Below are 22,433 nucleotides of genomic sequence, written 5' to 3'. Positions count from 1 at the left end.
GCTGGGAGGACAAGGGTTTTGGAGGAAGCATCTGCAAAGAGCCCAACAGACAGTGAGTGTTGTTAGAACTGAAAGATCTCTTTGACTAGAGTGTAGTGAGAGGTGAGAGTGCAAGTTTGGGGACATATAAGGTCTGGGCCAGGTCTGCAGGACCCTGTCAACCACCTTAAGGTTTGAGTTTTATCACGAGAGGAAAGGAAAGACATTAGAGTTTGCTAACTTTTTAAACACGCATGCACAATTTAATCACTCTGTTGGAAAATAATTGTAACCACTGTCAACTCAGTTATCCGAGATGAACATTATCCCCTTTTGAAGGCCAAGACTGAGTACCGAACTACTCTGTCCCCCGGTGTCCAGTGCAGGGGTTCCCAAACTGCAGCATGCATCAGAGTCCCAGGGTGGGGGGCTGTGAGCACGCACTTTGCTGAACCCCAACCCCCAAGTGTCTGAGTGAGCCAGTAGGTCTGGGGTGGGGCCTGAAGTCTATTCCTTCCAAGTCCCCGAGCACTGTGACCACACTTGGGAGAATCTGGGGGGAAAGTAAGAGATCTGCGAGGGCAGATGTGTGAAGACCCACCGAGCCGCTTAGGGTCTAGGTGGTACCCAGAAGTGGCCAGGGTGCAGGAGGCTGGAGAGGGAGGTTAGAGAAGCGGAGATAAAAAGAGTTAAGTCAGTGACAAAACACGATTCAAGGAGTTTTCCCCTCTAGTAGAGCCTCTGTTCCAAGGTACTTTTCTACTCATAAATAAAAAAAGAATATTTTTTCAAAATTAGCAGTTTAATATTAAACAAAAATCATACACAGTGCTTTTAAAAGAGTGGCTACAGGGCGCCTGGCCGGCTCAGTGGGTAGAGCATGTAACTCTTAATCTCAGGGTGGTTGAGTCCAAGCTCCACACTGGGTGTGGAGCATCCTTAAAATAAAAAAATAAAGGGGCACCTAAGTGGCTCAGTTGGCTGAGCATCCAATTCTCGATTTTGCTTCAGGTCATGATCTCACACTTTGTGAGATCAAACCCCGTGTCGGGCTCTCTGTGCTGGCAGCACGGAGCCTGCTTGGGATTCGTTCTCTGCCTCTCTCCGGCTCAAATGCTCTCAATATAAACTAAAAAAAAATTTTTTAATTAAAAAAAAAAAAAAAGCTACAGCCCTACTTCCCTCAGTTATCTATCCCTGAAATAAACCTAACCACCAAGCCTGCGCTCCTGTAAATAGACACCATCAATTACCTGGTGACAGCTACCAGACGTGAAGGCAAAATGCCTCAGAGGAACTGAAAGTCTTCCAAAGAATTCGCTTTGCCATCTTTAACCCTTCTAGTAATAGAATTGTCAAAACTGTTTTTTTTTCTTTCTTTTTAGGTCTGGTTTTTAAAACCGAACATACTGCAAACTTACCGAAGCTAAAAAATCAAGTCAAGTTGTCTAGGGCTGGCTCCTGCTGTGGAAAGAGCACTGAACTGGGAGTCTGGACACCTGCATTCCAGTCGTAGCTCAAGCACAGACTAACGGTGTGGCCCTGAATGAGTCGCTTCTACTTTCTGTGCTCAGTTTATTCTATAAAAGTATAGAGTTGAACAGATGATATCTTGGTCTATTTTACCTCTGAAATTTTAACTTCGACATCTAAAGAAATGAAAAGCATTATCATGCTGTCATGTGCACAAGATCCCCCAGAAAACTGGAGTTCAAACTACATACTCTTGTGGGATTCTTTTACCTTGCAGGTGTGATTACACAACTTCACAAAGGAAAACAAACACGGATAAAGTACCAAAGGAACGGCTCCAGGGGAGCGCTCAGAGGAAGGGAAACTGATGTTGTCTTTACCTTCCCAGGCCACACTGCCCTCCAAGATGAGCCCCAGCTCAGCCGGAGCACGGCGTTCTGAACATCATCATCAGCAAAAGTGAAACAAATCAAACACCTCCTACAATACCCTGAAGTTCTTCCTACTACTATACCTTTTCGAATTCCAAAACAATCAGGTAAATTTTTTTTTAACTACTGGTAAAAGCTGCCATGCATTTACTACTACACTTGCATCAGTTACAAAGTGTCAGTCAAATCTGGCCCACAGCCTGTTTTTTATACAGCCCTTGAACTAAGAGAAGGTCCACATGTTTATGTAATTAAAAAAATTAAAAATATTTGTTGACAAATGAAAATGATATGAAATTCCAATTTCAGTGCCTATCAAGTTTTATTAGAATGCAGTCATGCTCATTTGTTTTGTCTATGGCTGCTTTCTTGCTATGACAGAGCACAGGAGCAGCAGAAGTCTCAAACATGTACCATCTGGCCCCTGATGGAAAAAGTTTGTGACCCGTAAGTTATACTACAACATGTATACCCACATCATTCTAATCAAACTTCCAAGGGTTATTCGATTATAAAGGACTTAAATGTAAACCATGAATAGGAAAATCCTGAAAAAGCAAAAAATGATCATGTGGAATTTGGAGTTTTCAATGGACAGAGATAATGCTGGCAGTGCCCTCCTGGGAGTGTGCATCCAACATACAGCTTTCAAACCCAGAATGAATGACAGCCCCTCGATCTCCCTGACTTCTGCCACTGTCTAAAAGAAGATGAGAACATCTACAGAGCAAAACACTATCATTGGAAAATACATCCAGGAACCAGAAAGGGGCTATGAAGTTAGGAAGTGTTTCCTGATGTCAAAATCTTGCTTTCTGATAAACATGTCCATACTTTCTGAGCCAAAAATAACTGGGGGAAAATGGTCTGAATAGTCTGTGTGTGCCCTGGGAGTTTCTGAACTTGGGATGCACTAAAGAAACGTGAGATTTGTTAACTGTGATGCCCACAGGTCGAGACTTCCATAGAGCCGAGGCTCAAACAGGTTAACAGACGTTCCTTCTGACAGACTTTTGATAAACGGAGTTAAAAAGACAAGAATTACTTAAAAGCTTAGAGGTTTTAACAAGTGGGTTACTGGGGCTGTGAAATCTGGGGATCAGGGTTTCTGGAACGGTGAGGCTACCTGCCTGGAGCACTGTCATGCCATAAACATTAAATAAATTTAGTATCTTGATGTCCTATTTCGCAAGAAGTATCTAGTCCCCCATCAGCTTCTTAAAAACACATGGACTATTAAAATTTGAAGGATAATGGCAAATAAATGTGTTAATGACAACTAGGTCACATACTCAGTTTTAAGACTTGCACATATATTCTAAAGACACTTTTATATTGCTTTTTGCTAGTACAACTCAGACAAAAGGGGCACCAAAGCTAAGACCAGTTGCGTTCACAGGGCCTATTCAGGAAAGATTGATGCTCTACCCTGGATTTGAGCACTCACCTCTTTTCCCCCTGCTCTTCTTTATTCAGTTGCCTTCCCTCAGGTCAGAAAAATTCTCATTTCATTCAGGACTGGCTCATCAGCGGGTCTCCTCTTTGGTGCCTTCCCCTGACGGGTGATGTATTGATATGCACAGATCTCCGCAGCCTTCCTACTTCTTTCACAGGCCAATATGTGTGCCCCAAACTGCTAACATCCGAACTCACTCCTACTGTAGCACTTATGAGCTCCAACAATGTGGGACATGAATCGTTTTTTGGTCAAATGTGCAAGAGAAAGACATGAATGGCAAAAGCAACAGACCCAAGAGGCGCCTGGGTGGCTCAGTCAGTTGAGCGTCCAACTTCAGCTCAGGTCACAATCTTGTGGCTCATGAGTTCGAGCCCCATGTCAGGTTCTGTGCTGGCAACTCAGAGCCTGGAGCCTGCTTCGGCTTCTGTGTCTCCCTCTCTCTCTGCCCCTCCCCCGCTCACGCTGCGTCTCTCTCAAAAATGAATAAACATCAAAAACAAAAATAAAAAACGAAGCAACAGACCCTTGATGTGCTGAGTAAGGCTACAAACCTTCACAGTGATGTTTCTTCACACGACTGCCTCACTATTCATTGAACTATTGCAGCAAGCAGCCTGAGCTGTCCGTTTAAGAGACAATGCAGTTGGTGCAAAGTGAAAGAAAGGTATTCTTTGAATCCTCAAGTTCCTATTTTCCTCATTTTCCCTTAGTGCTCTTATAGCTCCCGTCTTCTGAGAGTAAATCACGAAAGCCAGAAGAAGCCTATTACTAGATCTATTCACACACTTCCCCACATTTACTAGTCTCTAGAGTGAACGTGAAATGGAGGAAATGCGTGCGTGAGCCTGTTGTTCCAGAGGAGAAACCAGGGGGCACTGCCGTGCACATCTGCCCCACCTGGACTGGCTGACAGTACCGGGAGGCTGGAGGCTCCGAGCGGGAGACGTGGCAACAACAGGGGAGACGGGGTGGCCACCAGCCTCTTTGTCAGACACTTAACCTTCAAACGAGAAAGATTGAGAGAGAAAAGCCTAAATATATCAACGTCACTTCTCACGTCTTGGCAAACCACGTTCTTTCCTCTGTTTCTCACAAACACATCAATCCATAAGGCATATCCCTTTAAAATAATATTTCAGTCTGAACAGGGAAGAACTTGGAAGCAAAGAATGGTCTCTGGAAGCCGTGTAACTGATGAAAATGTATTTGGTAAATAGGAGACTTCTGGAAATGAGGAGTCACCAGATTTTTGCTTAATTTTTCCTTTCCTCAAAAATTTTTTTTAAATTTTTAATGTTTATTTTTTGAGGGGGGGAGGGAGGGGGGAGGGAGAGAGAGAGAGAGAGAGAGAGAGAGAGAGAGCGCACACGTGAGCGCAAGAGCAAGCCAGGGAGGGACAGAGAGAGGGAGAGAGAAATCCCAAGCAGGCTCCACGCAGTCAGCACAGAGCCTGACTCAGGGCCTAAACTCACGAACCATGAGATCATGACTTGGGCTGAAATCAAGAGTTGGAGCTCAGATGACTGAGCCACCCAGGCGCCCCTTCTTTCCTCACATTTTGAGTGGAAATGGGGAGTGGGAGGGTGGGGAGGGGGAAGGGAAGTATGTAGCTAAGTATGGCACATATTATCTTACAAATGTATAGCTAGTAATTTCTGCTGTTACCAGCTCCTCAGGGAGTGTGATGTTTATTGAGAGACAGAGAGAGAGACAGGGCACAAGCAGGGGCAGGGGAGGGACAGAGAGAGAGGGAGACACAGAAACTGAAGCAGGCTCCAGGCTCCGAGCTGTCAGCACAGAGCCCGACGTGGGGCTTGAACTCACGAACTGTGACATCATGACCTGAGCTGAAGTCGGAGGCTCAACCGACTGAGCCACCCAGGCACCCCCCGGGAGTGTGATGTTTAGAGAAAATGTTCATCACAACAGCAAAGAGGAAAAAAATCCATGTTAGAGGAGCAGATAAACATGTAAGTCACAGCAGAAACCACGTTAGTTAGGTACGTGCAGGAGAAAACAACTGGCCTTCTCAGAGAATAGATTTGCCCACAACTTTAAGACAGACTTCCTCTCATATGATACAAATCATACTTGTCTTCTTTCCTCACGACTATTATCTTCTTGAACAAAAAATAATTTTCAAGGTGAGAAAGATAGAAACCAGAGGACTGCATTCACATCTGTGCAAAATATTTACTCCAGAAGACAAAAAAACTCAAGATCACGGTACACAGCAGTTATTTATTTAAATACTTGAAAAGTTCGATGATGGAAAAAAATAGGTTTATCATGAGAGTTTATATTCATTAGATTTACTTTACCATTTACAAAAGTGCTGCTTCTAGGTTATCCTAGCCAGATGGAGAACGGTATGACACATGCAGCTATTGTAAGACACTAGAACAGACACAGCCACTAGAGAATGATGTACGCACTTTGGGAAGAAATTCCATAGTAGGAATGGTGACTGTTTATTTAAACTAAAAACATTGATAATATACAAATCTTTTTTTCTCATTTGATTGAAAGGGCTATAAAATTCAACATACAGACAAAGGAAGCAACATAATCATATAGGCAACGCCTCTGTTAATTGCCAGGAACTCACTCCTTCCTTAAAGAAGCACTTCAGCACTCAGCTATGCAATTTTCTAGACTGCACGATGGCTTCAAGGCTGACCTACCATGAGTGGCTGAAGGAGAAGTGTAAGCTGACATGACTCATCTGTTTTTAAAAATGGAGAGAAAATGGCCAATTGTGCCTCGTGTTCTTTGAAGAACCCAGAGGGATCATTCTGAGTAAAATGTGAAATAAATAAGTAATCCATGAGTAAATACAATCTCTGAGCTTAGACCTAGGAGAATGAGCCAACTGAACACTAACAATACCATGTAGAAACGTCTAGAAACATCATTTCTAGAATTCAGTGTGGGAGACCATATCTTGCCTGAATATGTACATTATTTACAAAATATTCCCTTTTGGCCTCTGAAATTTAGCCATTTTAGTTTGGCTGTTAAGCTGTTTCTTTCCAATGCTAGTCAATACTGCAGTTATAACTATCATTAAAATACTCTTATGCATGAATTACAAATATTAATAAAGTAACTCTGCATGTATAAATATCTCAATATTTCTAGCAGAATTTAAAGCATACATAAATACATAAAAGTATTTGTTTTTGGTGGGGCCAGTATTTTTTTTTTTTTTAATCATCGCTGTTTCAACAATGCTCTGTACATTGCAAAACCCAAAACTGCAAAAACAGTAGCACCAAAACTTGCTCGAAGCCAAAACGTGGAGCTCTTGAGGTCAGCTTGTGTCACGTGCCTGTAGTTAGAAAATATAATTAATGTTCAAAACATGATTAGTATGAAAATACCAATTATATGAACAGTCTACTTTTAGGGAAGTATTAGCACACTTGTCAGGCTAATTGCATACAGTAATGCTTACCAAAATCATTTATCCATGTAGCCACATGTACATTGTTTATATCATCATTATCTTACGATATAATGTAGACATTAATAAAGACAAATGTCTTTACAACTAGCTACTATCTGGGAGTAATAAACATCTAAAATTGTGTGTTTTCTTCACATGGGAAATGGAGAACATAGACAAATCAACCTACCAGTTTTTAATACCACCACAGTCCTTCAAAATGAGAGGTAAAACTGAGATCTCACAATTTTGAGAGTCAATTTCATGGGACTTAATATACAATCTCCTGTCCCCAGGAATTGAAAGCTATCTTGTAAGCAGTTAAGCGACAAGTGACAATACTTTTCTAAGAGCATTGCTTAAAATCAACTTTGGGAACACTGAGCTCCATAAAAATTTACCAAAAAAATCCCAAAGGGGATGGGGAAGGTTTACCAGCTCACATTAATCTGGTTACTGCTGATTAAAGAAAGAAAATTTAAAAAAACAACAACAAACAAAAACAACCCTGATTATTAGACAGGCAGTGACAATGGTACCAACCAAAGGACATAATGAAACAAGATGGACTGAAAGGTAAATGACGTAAAAGAAGCCATATTGTGCATGACAAGAACAGGGACAGCCTGTACCACAAACTGAGTTTGTGAGCATGCTCAGTTAATAACACTGCTAAGCACCGTCAAGAGTCTCAAGTATGACAGCTTACCATAGAGAGGATAAAGCTTTAAAGCAAAGGCTGGAATATTTTATTCAAGTATCACTGAAGTTTGAGTTAACTGAACACAATTGAGGAGATACAGAAAATTTAGAGAATTAGGAGTTTAGAGAGGCTGTCTAGTTTAGGTTATTTTACAACTAAGTGAAACAAACAGATTTGAAGCAAAAGTCAGACATCATTAAAAGACCAAGACACTGACATATGCAAAAGAGTTAAGAGCCAAGAATATCAATTGTACAAAACTACTTTGCCTCAGCAATAGTCAAAGGGTGACAATCAGATTAGTTATCACAAAATGCAACCTGCGCATCTCTAGAAACAACAGTCTGTAATACAAGCCAGAGTGCTCCATGCTTATCACCATGGCAACACAACACACAGCACTCCCATTTCTTATCCTCCCCAGTTCCTAAACAATAAAAATAAAAATCACTCCTGACATAAGTATTATTTTACAAAGCAAAGTGGTAACACAGGTTCATTCCACCTTGTGAGTTAGTTCTTCCAACAGGCAATGCTTAATTATTTATTTTAAGTTAGGGGAAGAAAATTCTTCAGTTTCAGTTTTTCCAGTTGGAAAAACTCCACCAAGGCCAACCCGCTGGTTGGGGGAAATGTTACCTGGCTTCAAGAAAAAGTGGACCATGAGATGACTCCATGAAGATGGAATCTTCTACAGAGCTGACGGCGTGCACCTGGTGAGTAATACTGCCTTCGTCGTCTGCTAACAGCATGGCACCCCACTCAGCTACCCGGGCTCTTAACCTTTTATATACACATGCACACAATTTGCAGTTCACAGCAGAGCTCACAAAAGTGGGGGACTGAAAATAACATCTCTCAATTAAACATCGCACACACAAATTGAGTCGCCACCATAATAGGATGCATCTCATGCTTTCTATATTTAAATAAATATATCCTGTAACAAATTGCCCAACTTAAAAAAAACACCTATCTATGTGTACTTTTTAAAAACACTCACGTACCAGGCAAGGAAACCTAAGGCGGTTATATACAGTGTCTATATATCCCTTAGAGGCTGGTCTTGGTTGACCCAAAACACTAAGGGAAGCCCTTGAAACCAATACCAAAAGCAGTATCTGACAGTTACGTGGTGACCGTAAGTATTCATTCAAAATGAGGCTAACAGGTATTAGTCATGAAATTTACTGAGGCTTCTAATTGCAGACTACCAACAACTGCAAACATGTATCTGTAAAAAATCAGGTCCAACATCCCAAACTCATAGACTGTAATAGACCTACGGTGAGAGTTTCAAAGTGCATAATTCCAAATCAATTAGAGATGCACAGAATTTAAAGTGAGAACACTGGCTACAAGTGCATTAGAGCTTCTGCTTCAGCTTTGGGCTCTCTGTGATTTTTTATTCATCTTTACTGATGGAGGATTAAAAAAAAAATGTTTACATTCATTTTTTAACCTGGGCAAGAGAGGGGTTAGTATTAAAGCTAGCTGCCATCATATTAAAATCAGTCACAATGATTTCTCATAAACATTTTTTCAAGTATGGAATCTGTTTTCACACAGCTCCTTTTTTTGTATTTTAAGAAAGTATTCCCTACCATTCATGACATAATATATTCTGACTTTACTGCTTGGTTTACTTTTGCATGTCAGATAGTAATTATAGTGATTATTATTTTCCCCCAACTATAGTATAGCCTCCAACAGGCAGAACAGCAGTTCATACTCCTGTATGACAAATAATATAGATACATACTCTAGATACAGCTAGTTTAAAACTTAAGGCAACTATTAACTCATAAAATATGCTTCAATGACTCCATAACGTTATAGTGGTTATTTAAGACACTTTTAGACATGAAAAGCTACTTAGACACCCACTTTATGCCTTTAGCATGTGCTTTTAACAGCTGCCCTAAGCAGGCTCTCCATCTAGGAGAAAGCATTTACACCGGATGGCACATTTGTCATTGATTAGCTGACTGACAACACCTGACTAGAGAACAGTGTGAAGATCTGAACTGTATTCCAGAGTATCAGCACTGGGCCACATTTGTCATTTCAGGTCTCAAGCGGAAACGGAGTAACGGTTTCAGAGAGCTGCTTCCTACTTCATTTCTAAACTCAAGCAAAAATAATCCTTCCACAATTCAAAAGTGTAATCCTTTCAAAATGACTCACCTAAAATATCATCTTAGGATAAATTATAATATCTTATGGCATACTTTTTCTTTCTTTTTAAAGTTTATTATTTTTTTTACTGTCAAAATACAATATATGTTCATGATAAGATACGAGGAAAATAAAAGAAGGAAGAAAAAAATCACCTAGAGTCCCATCACTTGAAGCAACTGATTAAAATTTAGGGTACTTCCTTTTAGATTTTTTTCTGTGTGCTTCTTACAGTGCTGCAAATACAATATGTATAATTTATATACTTTTACATCCTTTATATAAGGACTTTTTCATAATTCCAGAAACATCATTTTAGACAGCTTTATTATACTCCACTCCTATGGGTGGCCACCTCCACTATAAAGTGATCAATATCCTTCCATGTAAGATTTTTCTCCATATTTAGTGGTTTCCTTAAGACAGACTTCCCAAAAATTAGTATTACAGGGTCAAAAATGAGTGTGCATTTGTGTGGATAAAGATTCTTTTTAAAAATACCTACTGATGTACCAGAATCACATTTTCCTTCTCTGCGTGGAATAATTTAGTTCAGCAGTATCTCTTTTTAGAATATAAGAAATCATTACTAAATACTAGAATATAACTTAATCATTTGAAGCTTGTCAGAGCTTCAAAGTTCTTAGGTGGAAAATTCCTGCATATTGGATGCTGGCTTTCTGCTTAGAAGTGCTGAGGGCCCATATGTCAATCAGATGACAAGTGCTACTTTTTCTTTTTCTTTTTTTTTTACGTAGGCTCCACACCCATTGTGGGCTTGAACTCACAGCCCTGAGATCAAGAGTCACACACTCCACTGGCTAAGCCAGCCAGGCCCTGCTACTTAATAAGGCAAAGAGGAGGAAAGGTTTCAAACGTCAGGCAATAAAGACTTAAATGAAGAGGTGTTTGTGTGAACAATCACATAAGGCATATAACAGAATGACCAAAATTCCTATGTATCTTTGCACAGAATGCCTTAAAGAAGGCATACAAGATACTTTTGATTCACTCTGCAATTTACTGCGTATATAAGAACATGAGGTGAAATCTTTATTGGTTCAATGTATTTAACCAATCATAAAGGGAATGTTATCAGCTGCAATATTTAGGAACAAAACAATCAAACTCTAAAGGGCTCAATGGAATTAAACCCATTCTAGCTATTCCCAAATAGGGTACTTTTAATACTGTTTTTTATAACGTGTCATGGAACTTTACATCTGGGGCATAAAAACTCTATTGCAAAGACTTAAATTAAGTCTGCAAAAACTAGAATTTAAGGAAAGGGGAGAATTCAGAAAGGTCAAGGTATCAATTAACCTTGCCTGGGATTGCAGGCTATTATGAGGTGGAAGGAAAAGTTCAGGAGAACACAGTCAAGAGCAGTAGCACTAGGAGATCTGCAGGAAGAGCAGTTCCAGCCAAGTACTTCTCAGCACTCCCATACAGCTTTTCAGAAATAAGTGTGGATTTCCTAGCTCCTGTTTTTCTCATCTCACCGTCTGATCCTTTCCAAACCCAACTCAGAGGTGTACAAATGCAGTAATATTAATGTACTTTTAGTTTCATAATTCTATCCACTTACATATCTCAAGTATGAATTTTTAAGTTAATACTTTGAAACAGCCTATTTAACTATACTGTGTGTAACCTAGTTACTAGGGTTCAGAGATATCACATATAGCTTTTTCCTAGTTGCAAAAACATATCTCAAATTGAAAACTGTACCGAGGTCACCAAAACTATAGTTAAGTGTTCTGTTTTTAAATATTTCACTCTTGGGGCGCCTGGCTGGTTCAGTCAGCTAAGCATCCAACTTCAGCTCAGGTCACGATCTTGCGGTCCATGAGTTCGAGCCCTGCGTCGGGCTCTGTGCTGAGGGTTCAGAGCCTGGAGCCTACTTCAGATTCGGTGTCTCCCTCTCTCTCTGCCCCTCCCCCATGCTCACTCGCTCTCTCTAACATAAACATTAAAAATAAATAAATAAAATATTTCACTTTCTTCTTAAAGTCTTCTGGGCCTCTCTGCTTTTACTCCTCTTACTGTTTTGTTTGTTTGTTTTGCCTAGTGAAGTATTTTTTACATTCATTCCTAATAATAATGCCATTACTCTTAATAACAATTTTAACAATGACAATTCTTCTAACTAGTAGGCATGAAATCTTTTAATAATATATTTCTCAAAATAGGTTAAGAAGTCAAAATATAGTATCCAACAAAGATGAACTGCAACACAAATCATAAGAAAGCTGTTAACTGAGCATGCCTAACATACTTTAGAAAAGGACATAAGTGTGCATCAATGTCAAGAAATGCTTCACCAAGCATTAGAAGAACCAAAATTTATAGATGATCGTAGATACATGGGAAACACATAATATCTACATGTTAACTCCTGACACTTAAAGATCAGAATAGGCAAACTCCACCTTGTGGCGTCCTTTAATATTCTAACAATATGGCAAAAAAATTTTAAATGTACAAGCAGTGGCTTCCTTAATGAGAATCTATAACATAAGCTCCTGTACAATTGTAAACATAAGACTATGTATCCTAATTAAAAGAAAAGCCTTTTAGGACCTTGATACAGGGGGACACAGAGGTTTCATATGAAGCTCAAATAGGACAGACTTTCTTGCATACAACATCTTACTGTAACATAATATCCTAAGCACTCTTACATTCCCAACAGAACCTCTCTAACATTAAGGAGCAACTTAGGTGATTATTAAAGCAATATGGGCAAATGTCATTAACAAATGGCTTAAAATAAATGCCACATATACCCAATTTTAAAAATGCATCATTACTCAAATACTCACTGTGAACTATGTACTTGGTCGCTAAAGTATAATGCTGCTACTAAACTCAAGAAGTAACATGAACAAATAATTTATGTGGCTAATTCAAATAATAAAATGGGATGAAAGAATCCTAAAACCAAAATTGTATCAAAGAAAATTGCACCAAAATAATAAATTATAAAATAAACAATTTTGATTACATTATAAGCTGGGAGAAGTGGGAGGATTACATTCAGAATTCTAGCTGGGACAGGGATTGAGAGAAGTTCAAAAAATGACTAAGTGACACAGACAGACAAATTGAACACCTAAAGGAAAGGACAAATTAAAGTTCACAGCACACTACAGTATAGTAACATCCTCATGCAAAGTAGGAGTCTTCTGAAGTCAGAATAATAAATACGTAATAACTAAAATCCTGGGTAGTTCAAACCAACAATCCAGCTCACTCCTACATACTCATTTTAACACTTTCAGGTTAAAAAGGTCTTTAAAAATTAAAATATAATCAGAAGGTATATTTATCCCAGTACCAATATTTGAAATGAAAGCATTGCCAAAGATTAAAATCATCTGACCACATGCTAGTCGTCTTCCAAATGTATTTAAATGCAAATAATCCCGTTATTCAGAAATTCTTCTAAAGAAAAACATAAACCTATCCAGGTCAGAAGGGTGAGACCATAGTTATCAAAGAACAAAGTTATATATCAGACACATAGTTTAACACTTTTCTCACATCCTGAAAAAAATATATATATTCGATTACGTTAAAAAGAAAAAAAATTCTTACTACTCTCTACTTAAAATAATGCAGTGTCAGTAAATAAGCTCAAAAAAAGGGGAGACAATATTTACTGGCCAAAGACAGCTAGGGAAAAAAATGGATAATTTCAGAAATGAATCTGTGGGAAGAGCCTGAATATAAATGGTTAGGCTTAATAAAGCCTCTCATGATGAGGTTACATAGCACTTCCTTTTATGGTATGAGGGGCTAAGGTTACTGAAAACATAACCAAACTTTAAGGAAAAAATTTTAATAACATAATATTTACTTAAAGGCAGGTCCCTATCTTCATCTTTATATTTTGCCCCAGCTCGCAGAGGATTCTGTCTAAAGCAGGTACTTAAGTATTTGAATAAATCACAGGGACAGGGGGAGGTGAAGGCAGAATGTGGCCTCAAACATGGACTATTTCTAGAAGTGACTTGTTTCAGCAAGCAACATGTTTACAAGCACACTAAAACAAGGCATTAATTTGAGACCAACACGTATGTACCAGAGTTTAATGAACATTTAATGAAACTTGTTGCTTGAATAAAAATTTCAAAACTACTCTCTTACAGTTCTAAACCAAACACGAGATGTGGCAGATCTCTGAAACCAAAGACTTAAGGCTCAGTGTTGAGTGACACTCCTCCTGAACTACAGTGAAAAACTCTTAGATGACTTTTACCCAATTAGTCAATCCTCCTTCTGCTTTTATAACTTTAAGATACATCTAGCACGATGAACCAATTGTGACCAACCACCAAAGGTTGCCACGACCTGAGAGATGGGAGAGAAAGGAGGTGACCCCATAACGTGTTCAGATTCTTGGTGAAAAAGGAATAGGATGTGGTGAGGGGGAGGGAAAGAGACATTTTCATTCCTCAGGTGTACGTTTTTCTTTTTCTTGCCTGGCCACAGCTTAAGACTGACGTTGCAAGCTGGTGGCCTGTAAGCACGCTTTGTTCTGATTAGTACTTTCCAAGATTCAAATTTAATTGCCATTATTTGACCAGCAGGAAATTTCACATAAAAACCCTGATTTCTAGGGTCTCACAGAATCAGAAGACCTGGCACACCCAGCCCGGACAACAACAAACGGCCCAAGCTGGGTTGTGGCTGCCTCTTTTCGCCAGGGCCTGTCACAGTCCCCGCGGCTCTTACTTCTTTTACTTGGTCACCTTTGTTCATTCACATTGCCTGTCCAGACCCATAGGCACTTAAGTTTTGGGCCTCTACCCCCACCTACCTTACCTACACCCTTTTGTAAACTAGGAGAAACTTCAGTTCAGAAGCCCTAAATGTCCACTGCACTTCCATAAAATTCCAGAAACCAGGAAGGAGTTCTCTGAAAGGTACACTGGTTTTCCTCTTTATCGTTTTCATTTATTCCATTCTTGGTTACTAGTTGTCAGTGATGTATGCTGACATTACCATTAAGTTACTTCTAGTTTGTAAGTAGATAGGACAAAATGTACTGATTTCTCTTCAAAGATCATTGTACAGAGTAATTTACTATAAAGAAGCTCATCCATTAATATACACCCAACCTATTTCATCTGGAAACTGACTAAATCAACCCAACAATAAAATTGTCACTAAAGGTGCGGACAATGTATCAATCTGCAATTATGGACACTCAAGATCTTCCAGAGTAAATAAAATAGATGGTTTGTGATTAGCAATTATTAGGAGCTAAGGCGGGTTCAACAAGAATAAGACACCAAATAGATGTCACTTCCTATTCAGGTAAAATGACTACACTAGTAGATCAGAGGCATGTGGTGGAAGTTACATATTGACTCCAAAAAAGCCCTCCGTGAAATCTCTTGTAAGATAATAAGAGAAAATGTAGACCGGATAATAAAATATTTTTAATTTACAGAACAGTCTTTCCCCAAGAATTTTAAATCCGTGTCACTGGCAAAAGAGTTCTCCAGTGGAATACTTTTGGGCTTGCTGGCTTTGGCGCCCTCTCTCTCTCTCTCCAAGCTCTGGGTATTCAACATTATTTTTTATCAGTAACTTGAAAGATAAGACATATCTACCGAATTTGCAAATAACACAATGCCGAGAGAGTATATATATATAATGGGACAAATGACAAAAATAATGTTTGAAATGACTGAGCTAGAACAAATGGATCAAAAAGAAGAATATGACATTTAATAGGGATACATACGTATCTGTGTTTAGATTCAGAGAGTCAACTAAAAATGTCAAATACACAATTAGAGAGGAGGGGACACTGCCTTAACAGTACTTCATATTTAAAAAATCTGATTTCCATTAACCCCAAGATTAATATGCATCAACAATGGGATGGGGCTGCTAAAAAAGTTAACTCATGCAGCGGGCAGGTGCTGTCTTAACTGTGGAACAGGCCTGCCCACTGTTCTGGACTAGCCCCGTCACACCTGAGGCACTGCTCTCCATCCTCAGTGGCACCTCTTTTAAGAGGAACTCTGGAAACCTAAAGGGCTTTCAGATGAGAACAACCAGGACTGACGAGGTCACTAAACCATCTAATTTAAGAAAAGGCTGAAAGAAATGGGGATGTTCTACCTGGAGAAGAGAAAATTAGGGGAGACATGATGGCCGTCTTCAAATGTCTGAAGGATTGTTATGTTGAAGAGGGAGAATAGTCGTATGTTGTTCTAAAGGGCAGAACTAAAACTAAAGGAGAGAAAGTTATAGGGAAATCATTTTAGTTAAAAAATAAAATTAAAAAGCAAAGGCAAAAGCAAAAGCAAAAACCCTCTCCAATGAGGAAAGCCACCAGCAGATAAGCAGTACTCTCCATGGGAAGGCTTTCAGGAAGGCATTCTAATGGGAGGTTAGGCCAGATGAATTCTGGAATCTCTTCCAACTCTACCATTTCTAACACCGGAGCTCCTGAATGTTGTTTGGTTTGAACTAGCCTTGTATTTTCTCAGTCTCCATGAGAGAATCTGTGTCATTACTTTACAAGAAGCCATTCGAAGGACAGAGGCAGAACTTTACCACCGAATTAGTGTGGCGGTCCCTTCAAAGCAGTCACCTGAGATGGCTGCATTCTTATTCCAGAGCTGCTAGTGTTCAAAATATCATCGAAACTCTTTTTAGAATGCCTTCAAGATCAGTTTCTGACTCACATAAAACACAGTCTCATCGTTTCATAGGCACATCTACTATTTTTGCTAGTGGACACAACCTATCCTACTCATTCGGTACCATCAGAGCCTAGCCTTTGTTGAGAGTCCAGTGCTAAACCAAAGAATGGACCCATTTCTAACCAAAATCTGTTTAGCTTCATCATCTGTCTTAATCAAGCTCAGCTCCTGATAACAGTTGAATGTCAATTTCAGAACACTCATTCATCTTCAGACACAAAACTTTACAGTAGATACAAAGTACACAGGCTCTTAAGTGTTCACAAAATGTCAATCTGAACAATGGAAGCATAACCAGAATAAGAATATACCTTCCAAGTTCATCACTCTAAAGGAATGTCCGTATCTTATATTTTTGTTTTTCTTGCCTTTTGAAAAAGCGCATTACTTTCTAGGCATACTTCATGTTTTGGGCTCAATTATAAAGACCTCAAAAACTAGTTCTACCGATCCTTTTTTCTTTCCCATGATATTCCTTTGAATCCTTAAAGTTGGCTATTATCCTCAATTCCAGAAGCCATGCTCTTTCAAATAAACATTCCAGTACTTATAATAGAGAATTTCTTTTTAAACCCAAGATACTGTTTTCATTACTATGGTTTTAATTAAGTTATAGTAGTTGAGCGTAACATGCATAACATTTGGGAACAACGGGTCTGCTCCTTACCACAAAAATCCTAATCTAATTCTACAACTCTCAACCAAAAGATTGTAATCTCCCTACACATATTATCCTCTAATATGAAAAATACTTTAACTTCCTTCATGAAAAAGAAATTCAAAATCTTGTAAGTCCCCTAAAAACACTGTCACCACAGCAGTAAGTATTTTAGTGGAAGTTAGTTGGGCATCAGTTGGCTTGTTGTCTTTGTAGTGAGTAGATGTATAATAAATAGTTATCAACTTTTTTTCTTTTGTATTTGAACAGAATGCCTGGTACCCAGTAAATAAAGTTAAGAACCTGTTAAGAACTGCAGTGAAGATTTTGTTCTTTACAGATTGCAGCAAGTCTGAGTTGAGGAAGTTCTGACAGATGCAAAATGTACACCTGTTGCAGGTGCACATACAGCGTAACCGGGCATGGCTGCGAAAACACACAGAAGGACAGGAGTTGAGTTCTTACTTACAAATATGGCACAAGTCAGGGTGTGCCAACTTAAAAAAAAAAAAGATTTAGGCATAAGCAACACTAAGGAAAAGGACAGTGTGGGGCATGCTAAAGTTGTGCAGAATTCCACGTTTACCAAAAATATAATAAACAGCAATAGCTCCCTCCTCCCTCCCTAGAGAAAATCTAAGGAAAATCAGCTAACACGTTTGGCTTTTTTTGGAGGGGGGATGGAATTATTATTACAAGAGGTTTAGTGGAATAAATATGCACAGCAATAGATGGCACCCTCATGTAAATTAATAAAAAGAAAAACCGAGTAAGCCATAGCACCCACCGAAAAGACACAGTTTGCTAGCATTTAAATAACCATTCCCTTCTCCTCCTCCTCCCTCAGCATACACACATGCCTGAAAACCAGGAAGGAGAAGAGTGACAAATACACAAAAGAGTCAAAAGACGAGTATATTCAACCCTGAGGAGATATGAACAACATCGTCTTTAATTCATCAAGCACCTTGGCTCCCAAAGGAAACCAAAGTGCTTCATAAATTTCCACTTGAACAAAATATAGGGTTGATTTCATCTGCTACTAAAACACAGCAGCTGAGTATGACAGTATGAAACTCCGGGTTCAGCTTGTAAAAATCAACAATGGGTCCGATTGATTTTAGAGATGAAATTTAGGGAGACTTTCTGGCTCCTTTCTGGTTGAGTGGAGTGATACTAGTTGGTACAGGCACATGGGGCAACCTATTTCACCTCCGTCCTAACCACCAAAGTAGGGGGTCTTCAACGACCGCTCGGTGGTCAGAGCCACTCAGACACACAAAGCCATCACACCACCCTGAAGAGGCACTGGCGCAGAACCTGCTCGGAAGAGTGCCACCTGATGAATCAATGCCATCGCTTCCTGTAACACCTGAACATTTTTTTATAAAGGCTTCTCAGTCAAAGGACTGGCCCAATCTGACTTGGCTGAGCTTGTGAGATCTGATGAGACCACATGGCACGGTGGCATGGTTGTGGAGATTAGCAGCATCCCAACAATGCCTAATTCCCAACATGAAGAAAAACAAGAATTAATTTTTTTTAAAAAAACTCTTACAGACTCAAGACATTCCTTTCAAAAACCTGACTTGTGATGATGAACATCTCAAAGCTACTAAGTCGCTGCCAGCTGTCATACTGGAATCCGTCTGTTATTTTATAATTTGACTCTTCAACATACACAGGCTCCACCCACCAAAAAGGAGAGATGCAAAGTATGCTTAGCAACAGGGAGATGCTTCATGAGAAGTAGTTTGGGAGTCACCATCTAAGCAAGTGTCCCTGTATGTACATTTATCATATACACACACATACACACGCACACAAATTGCAGGAAAATGTTTTAAAGATGCAGCTCTGAAAACACTGTCACAGCTATCTACAAGATTAATATAGCGCATTTACATAGTAAAACAAAACAAAATATAAAAAACACCACTGTAATATACAGTTAGGCAATAAGCTGGACCAAGCAGTGCGTTTCTGGATAATTACTAAATGTTAATTCTGGCAAGAAAGGAGATCTGGTCATCTATAAGAAAATGTCAACAAAATCCCACAGAAGCCATAAAGAAAAAGTAACTTACAAAGCAGTTTTTAGAAAGACCCAGATTTTTCTCAAATTCTCTATCCTATCAGGGTTGCCCGTGTCTCGGGAGAGTCTGTCTCTGTAATGATCCTCTCTGTAGATAACATACACGAGAGTTTTAAAGCAAAGGTAAAACATAAATAAGGCTTTGTTTATCTTATAGTAATAGGAATGACTTGTCTTCCAATACAAATAGAATTTCAAGGGTTTGCTGCCTTTTTAAAAACGTATTAGTTAACAGAATAGCAGTTAAGTTGACTCTGACTTGAAAAATCTGCACAAATTAACACCTTCTGCAAGACTTCAGTTTATAGCCATGTTTGATTATTACTCTATTTTATATCCTAGTTTTCATAAGAAAATTATTTAGAGACTAAATTAATAATAAATAGATTAAGCTAACGTCCTGAGAAACGCACTGCCTGAAAAACTATCTTGTTACACAACAGAATTATACACACACGGTACTTGAGGAGAATGCCATTAAGAACCATGCACTTCTAAGGCAGTTAGTAAGCTATGAAGATGTCCACAGTTATGTGCTTATGCATATGCATGTATAGATATACAATAAATGTACATAAAATTCATGGCTCATTAACACTTAATGTAAAACATTTATATAGCAGGAATTCCAATCACAACTACTTTTTACAGCACTTAAAAAAGACATTATAGTCTGAACTCAAACATATCTATAATTTAATATAAATTCATATGGAAATGTTCATATGGAAATGTCCTAAAAGCATAAAGCAACATGATGCCAACCCCATTTTAATGCAGTAAGACTTTATTTTTTTAACGCTGGGATTGGGGCTGAGTTTTATTGTACTATCCTATTAAGATAGTTACAGCCTGCTTAAAAATATACAAATACTGTCAGAAGCACTGTTTATGTAATTTTATTATGGCACCCAAACCAAACTCGCATTTATTCAAATTTGTACCTTCTCAGAACAAAGTCTCTTTCTGTTGCTGAACAACTTCTATGCGACAAAAGTTTCGCCTTCATGGCTAATAATGGCATGCAATGTTATTATGAACCATGCAACATGAAAATGATGGCAGAGCAAGTACTTACGGGTACATGGCCATTGTTGTCAATTTAACGAAGATATCTTTACTGGGTGCATCAGCAGTATTGCAAGTGAAGGCTTGTGGTGGAGGCATTTTGTGTTTCCTGCAGAAATCAGCAGGTGAAATACTATAGTCTTGTTTAACTTCATGCAGGTCTGACTTTGCAGCTATGATTAAGCAAGGTATTCTGCTGTCCATGAAGTGTTGCTATGGAATAAAAAATCAAAGGCTGATGACAAATTTAAAAAATCACTAAATTTAATTAAATGTGTACTAAAAATTATCTCTGCCTAGGCAAAGCACAGCTTCAAAGAGAAAGTAAACTAAGAGGCAATGATTGGCAGTGGTCTAGAGCAGTCTCGTAGTAAGACCAGGGCCAATTCTCTTAACACTGGTAATAATACAAACCTATAACGATTCTTCAGATTCACTACAATTTGAAAAAATATATATTTTATGAAAAAGATACCATATTTTGAAATGAGAAATCCATCTAAATTCCTCTACCCTAAAGCACACTATTTTCATTTCATACATTTCTGCTTCACAGTTTGATTATTTTTTTCACTATTTTCATTTTTTATGTACTGCTAGTCCTTAAGCACATGCATTTATAAACTTTTCTGTAGCTTCAAGTTATATTGGACATAGCCATTTAAAAACACAACACTGAGGGGCGCCTGGTGGCTCAGTCTTAAGGTTAAGCATCTGACTTCCGCTCAGGTCATGATCTCGTGGTTCATGAATTAGAGCCCCAGGTTGGGCTCTGTGTTGACAGCTTAGAGTCTGGAGCCTGCTTTGGATACTATGTCTGCCTCTCTCTCTCTGCCCCTCCCAAGCTCACACTCTGTCTCTCTCTCTCAAAAATAAGTAAAAACATTAAAAAAAAAAAAACAATTAAAAATATATATATAACACTGAATCTTCCATGTTTTCAGAATTCAAAATCATTATTTTCAATAGCTGCTTAATATTCTGCTCTGTTATTTTATCTTAATTTGGTAAACCACCCTTTATTGTTAGACATCTGGATTATTTCTAGGGTTTAAAAAAAAATTTTTTTTAATGTTTATTTATTACTGAGAGACGGGGAGAGACAGAGCATGAGCATGGGAGGGGCAGAGAAAGGGGAGACACAGAATCCGAAGCAGGCTCCAGGCTCTGAGCTGTCAGCACAGAGTCCAACACAGGGCTCGAACTCATGAACCGTGAGATAATGACCTGAGCTGAAGTCGGACACTCAACCGACTGAACCACCCAGGTGCCCCACTGGTTTGTTTTTGTAATGTTTACTTATTTTTGAGAGAGAGACAGAGAGACAGATTGCAAGCAGGGGAGGAACAGAGAGAGAGGGAGACACAGAGTCCGAAGCAGACTCCAGGCTCCAGGCTCTGAGCTGTCAGCACAGAGCCCTACACAGGGCTCAAACTCACGAAACGTGAGATCATGGCCTGAGCCGAAATCAGAAGCTTAACCCACTGAGCCACCCAGGCGCCCCTCTAGTTTTCTTTTTTTTATTAAAAACAATGCTATGGGGCGCCTGGGTGGCTCAGTCGGTTAAGCAGCCGACTTCGGCTCAGGTCATGATCTCGCGGTCTGTGAGTTCGAGCCCCGCGTCGGGCTCTGTGCTGACGGCTCAGAGCCTGGAGCCTGTTTCAGATTCTGTATCTCCCTCTCTCTGACCCTCCCCCGTTCATGCTTTGTCTCTCTCTGTCTCAAAAATAAATAAACGTTAAAAAAAAACTTTTTTTAAATAAAAAAAAAAAATAAATAAAAACAATGCTAGAATAAATTCCTTTATACATATATTTTTTACTCCTATTGCATCTTGGTGATAATCTCAAAGTGACTGAGGACTTTTCAAGCCTCTGGTTATTCCCCTTGCTCTATTATTACTATTGGTATAACAACCCATGTGCATTCCTTTTTTTTTTTTTAAGATTTCATTTTTAAGTAATCTCTACACTCAACATGGGGGGCTCAAACTCACAACACTGAGATCACAAGTTGCATGCTCTATCGACTTAGCCAGCCAGGCATCCCTCCTTGCGTATTCCTAACAGCCAAGAAGACCTTCCATTAATGCGGAGGTTCTTTTTTTTTTTTTTTTTCTCAAATGTTTTATTTATCCTTGAAAGAGACAGAGAGACAGAGCATGAGTGGGGGAGGGGCAGAGAGAGAGGGAGACACAGAATCTGAAGCAGGCT

General features: G+C 39.0%; 1 protein-coding gene across 9 annotated transcripts in view; it reads right to left on the bottom strand.

The window, feature by feature from the left end:
- The window catches only part of RHOT1 (ras homolog family member T1), a 90,977-nt gene that overhangs the window by 21,616 nt on the left and 46,928 nt on the right, over positions 1-22,433 (bottom strand). For 2 of the 9 annotated variants that reach the window (XM_042914883.1, XM_042914887.1), the window contains exons 18-21: positions 20,231-20,433; positions 19,145-19,240; positions 17,361-17,483; positions 5,564-6,673 (exon numbers count right to left, since the gene is read on the bottom strand). In XM_042914883.1, coding sequence (XP_042770817.1) covers positions 6,556-6,673; positions 17,361-17,483; positions 19,145-19,240; positions 20,231-20,433 — 540 coding nt within the window. In that variant the 3' untranslated portion in view covers positions 5,564-6,555. Of the gene's footprint in view, positions 1-5,563; positions 6,674-9,826; positions 9,908-15,734; positions 15,924-17,360; positions 17,484-19,144; positions 19,241-20,230; positions 20,434-22,433 lie in introns of those variants that run through there. The other 7 variants (XR_006196358.1, XM_042914885.1, XM_042914888.1 and 4 more) reach the window with 7 other exon arrangements.

Source organism: Panthera leo, chromosome E1 (genome assembly GCF_018350215.1).
Source record: "Panthera leo isolate Ple1 chromosome E1, P.leo_Ple1_pat1.1, whole genome shotgun sequence".
Taxonomy (NCBI): Eukaryota; Metazoa; Chordata; class Mammalia; order Carnivora; family Felidae; genus Panthera; species Panthera leo.
The sequence above is the reverse complement of the archived record's forward strand: the minus strand, read 5'-3'. Positions and strand labels throughout refer to the sequence as shown.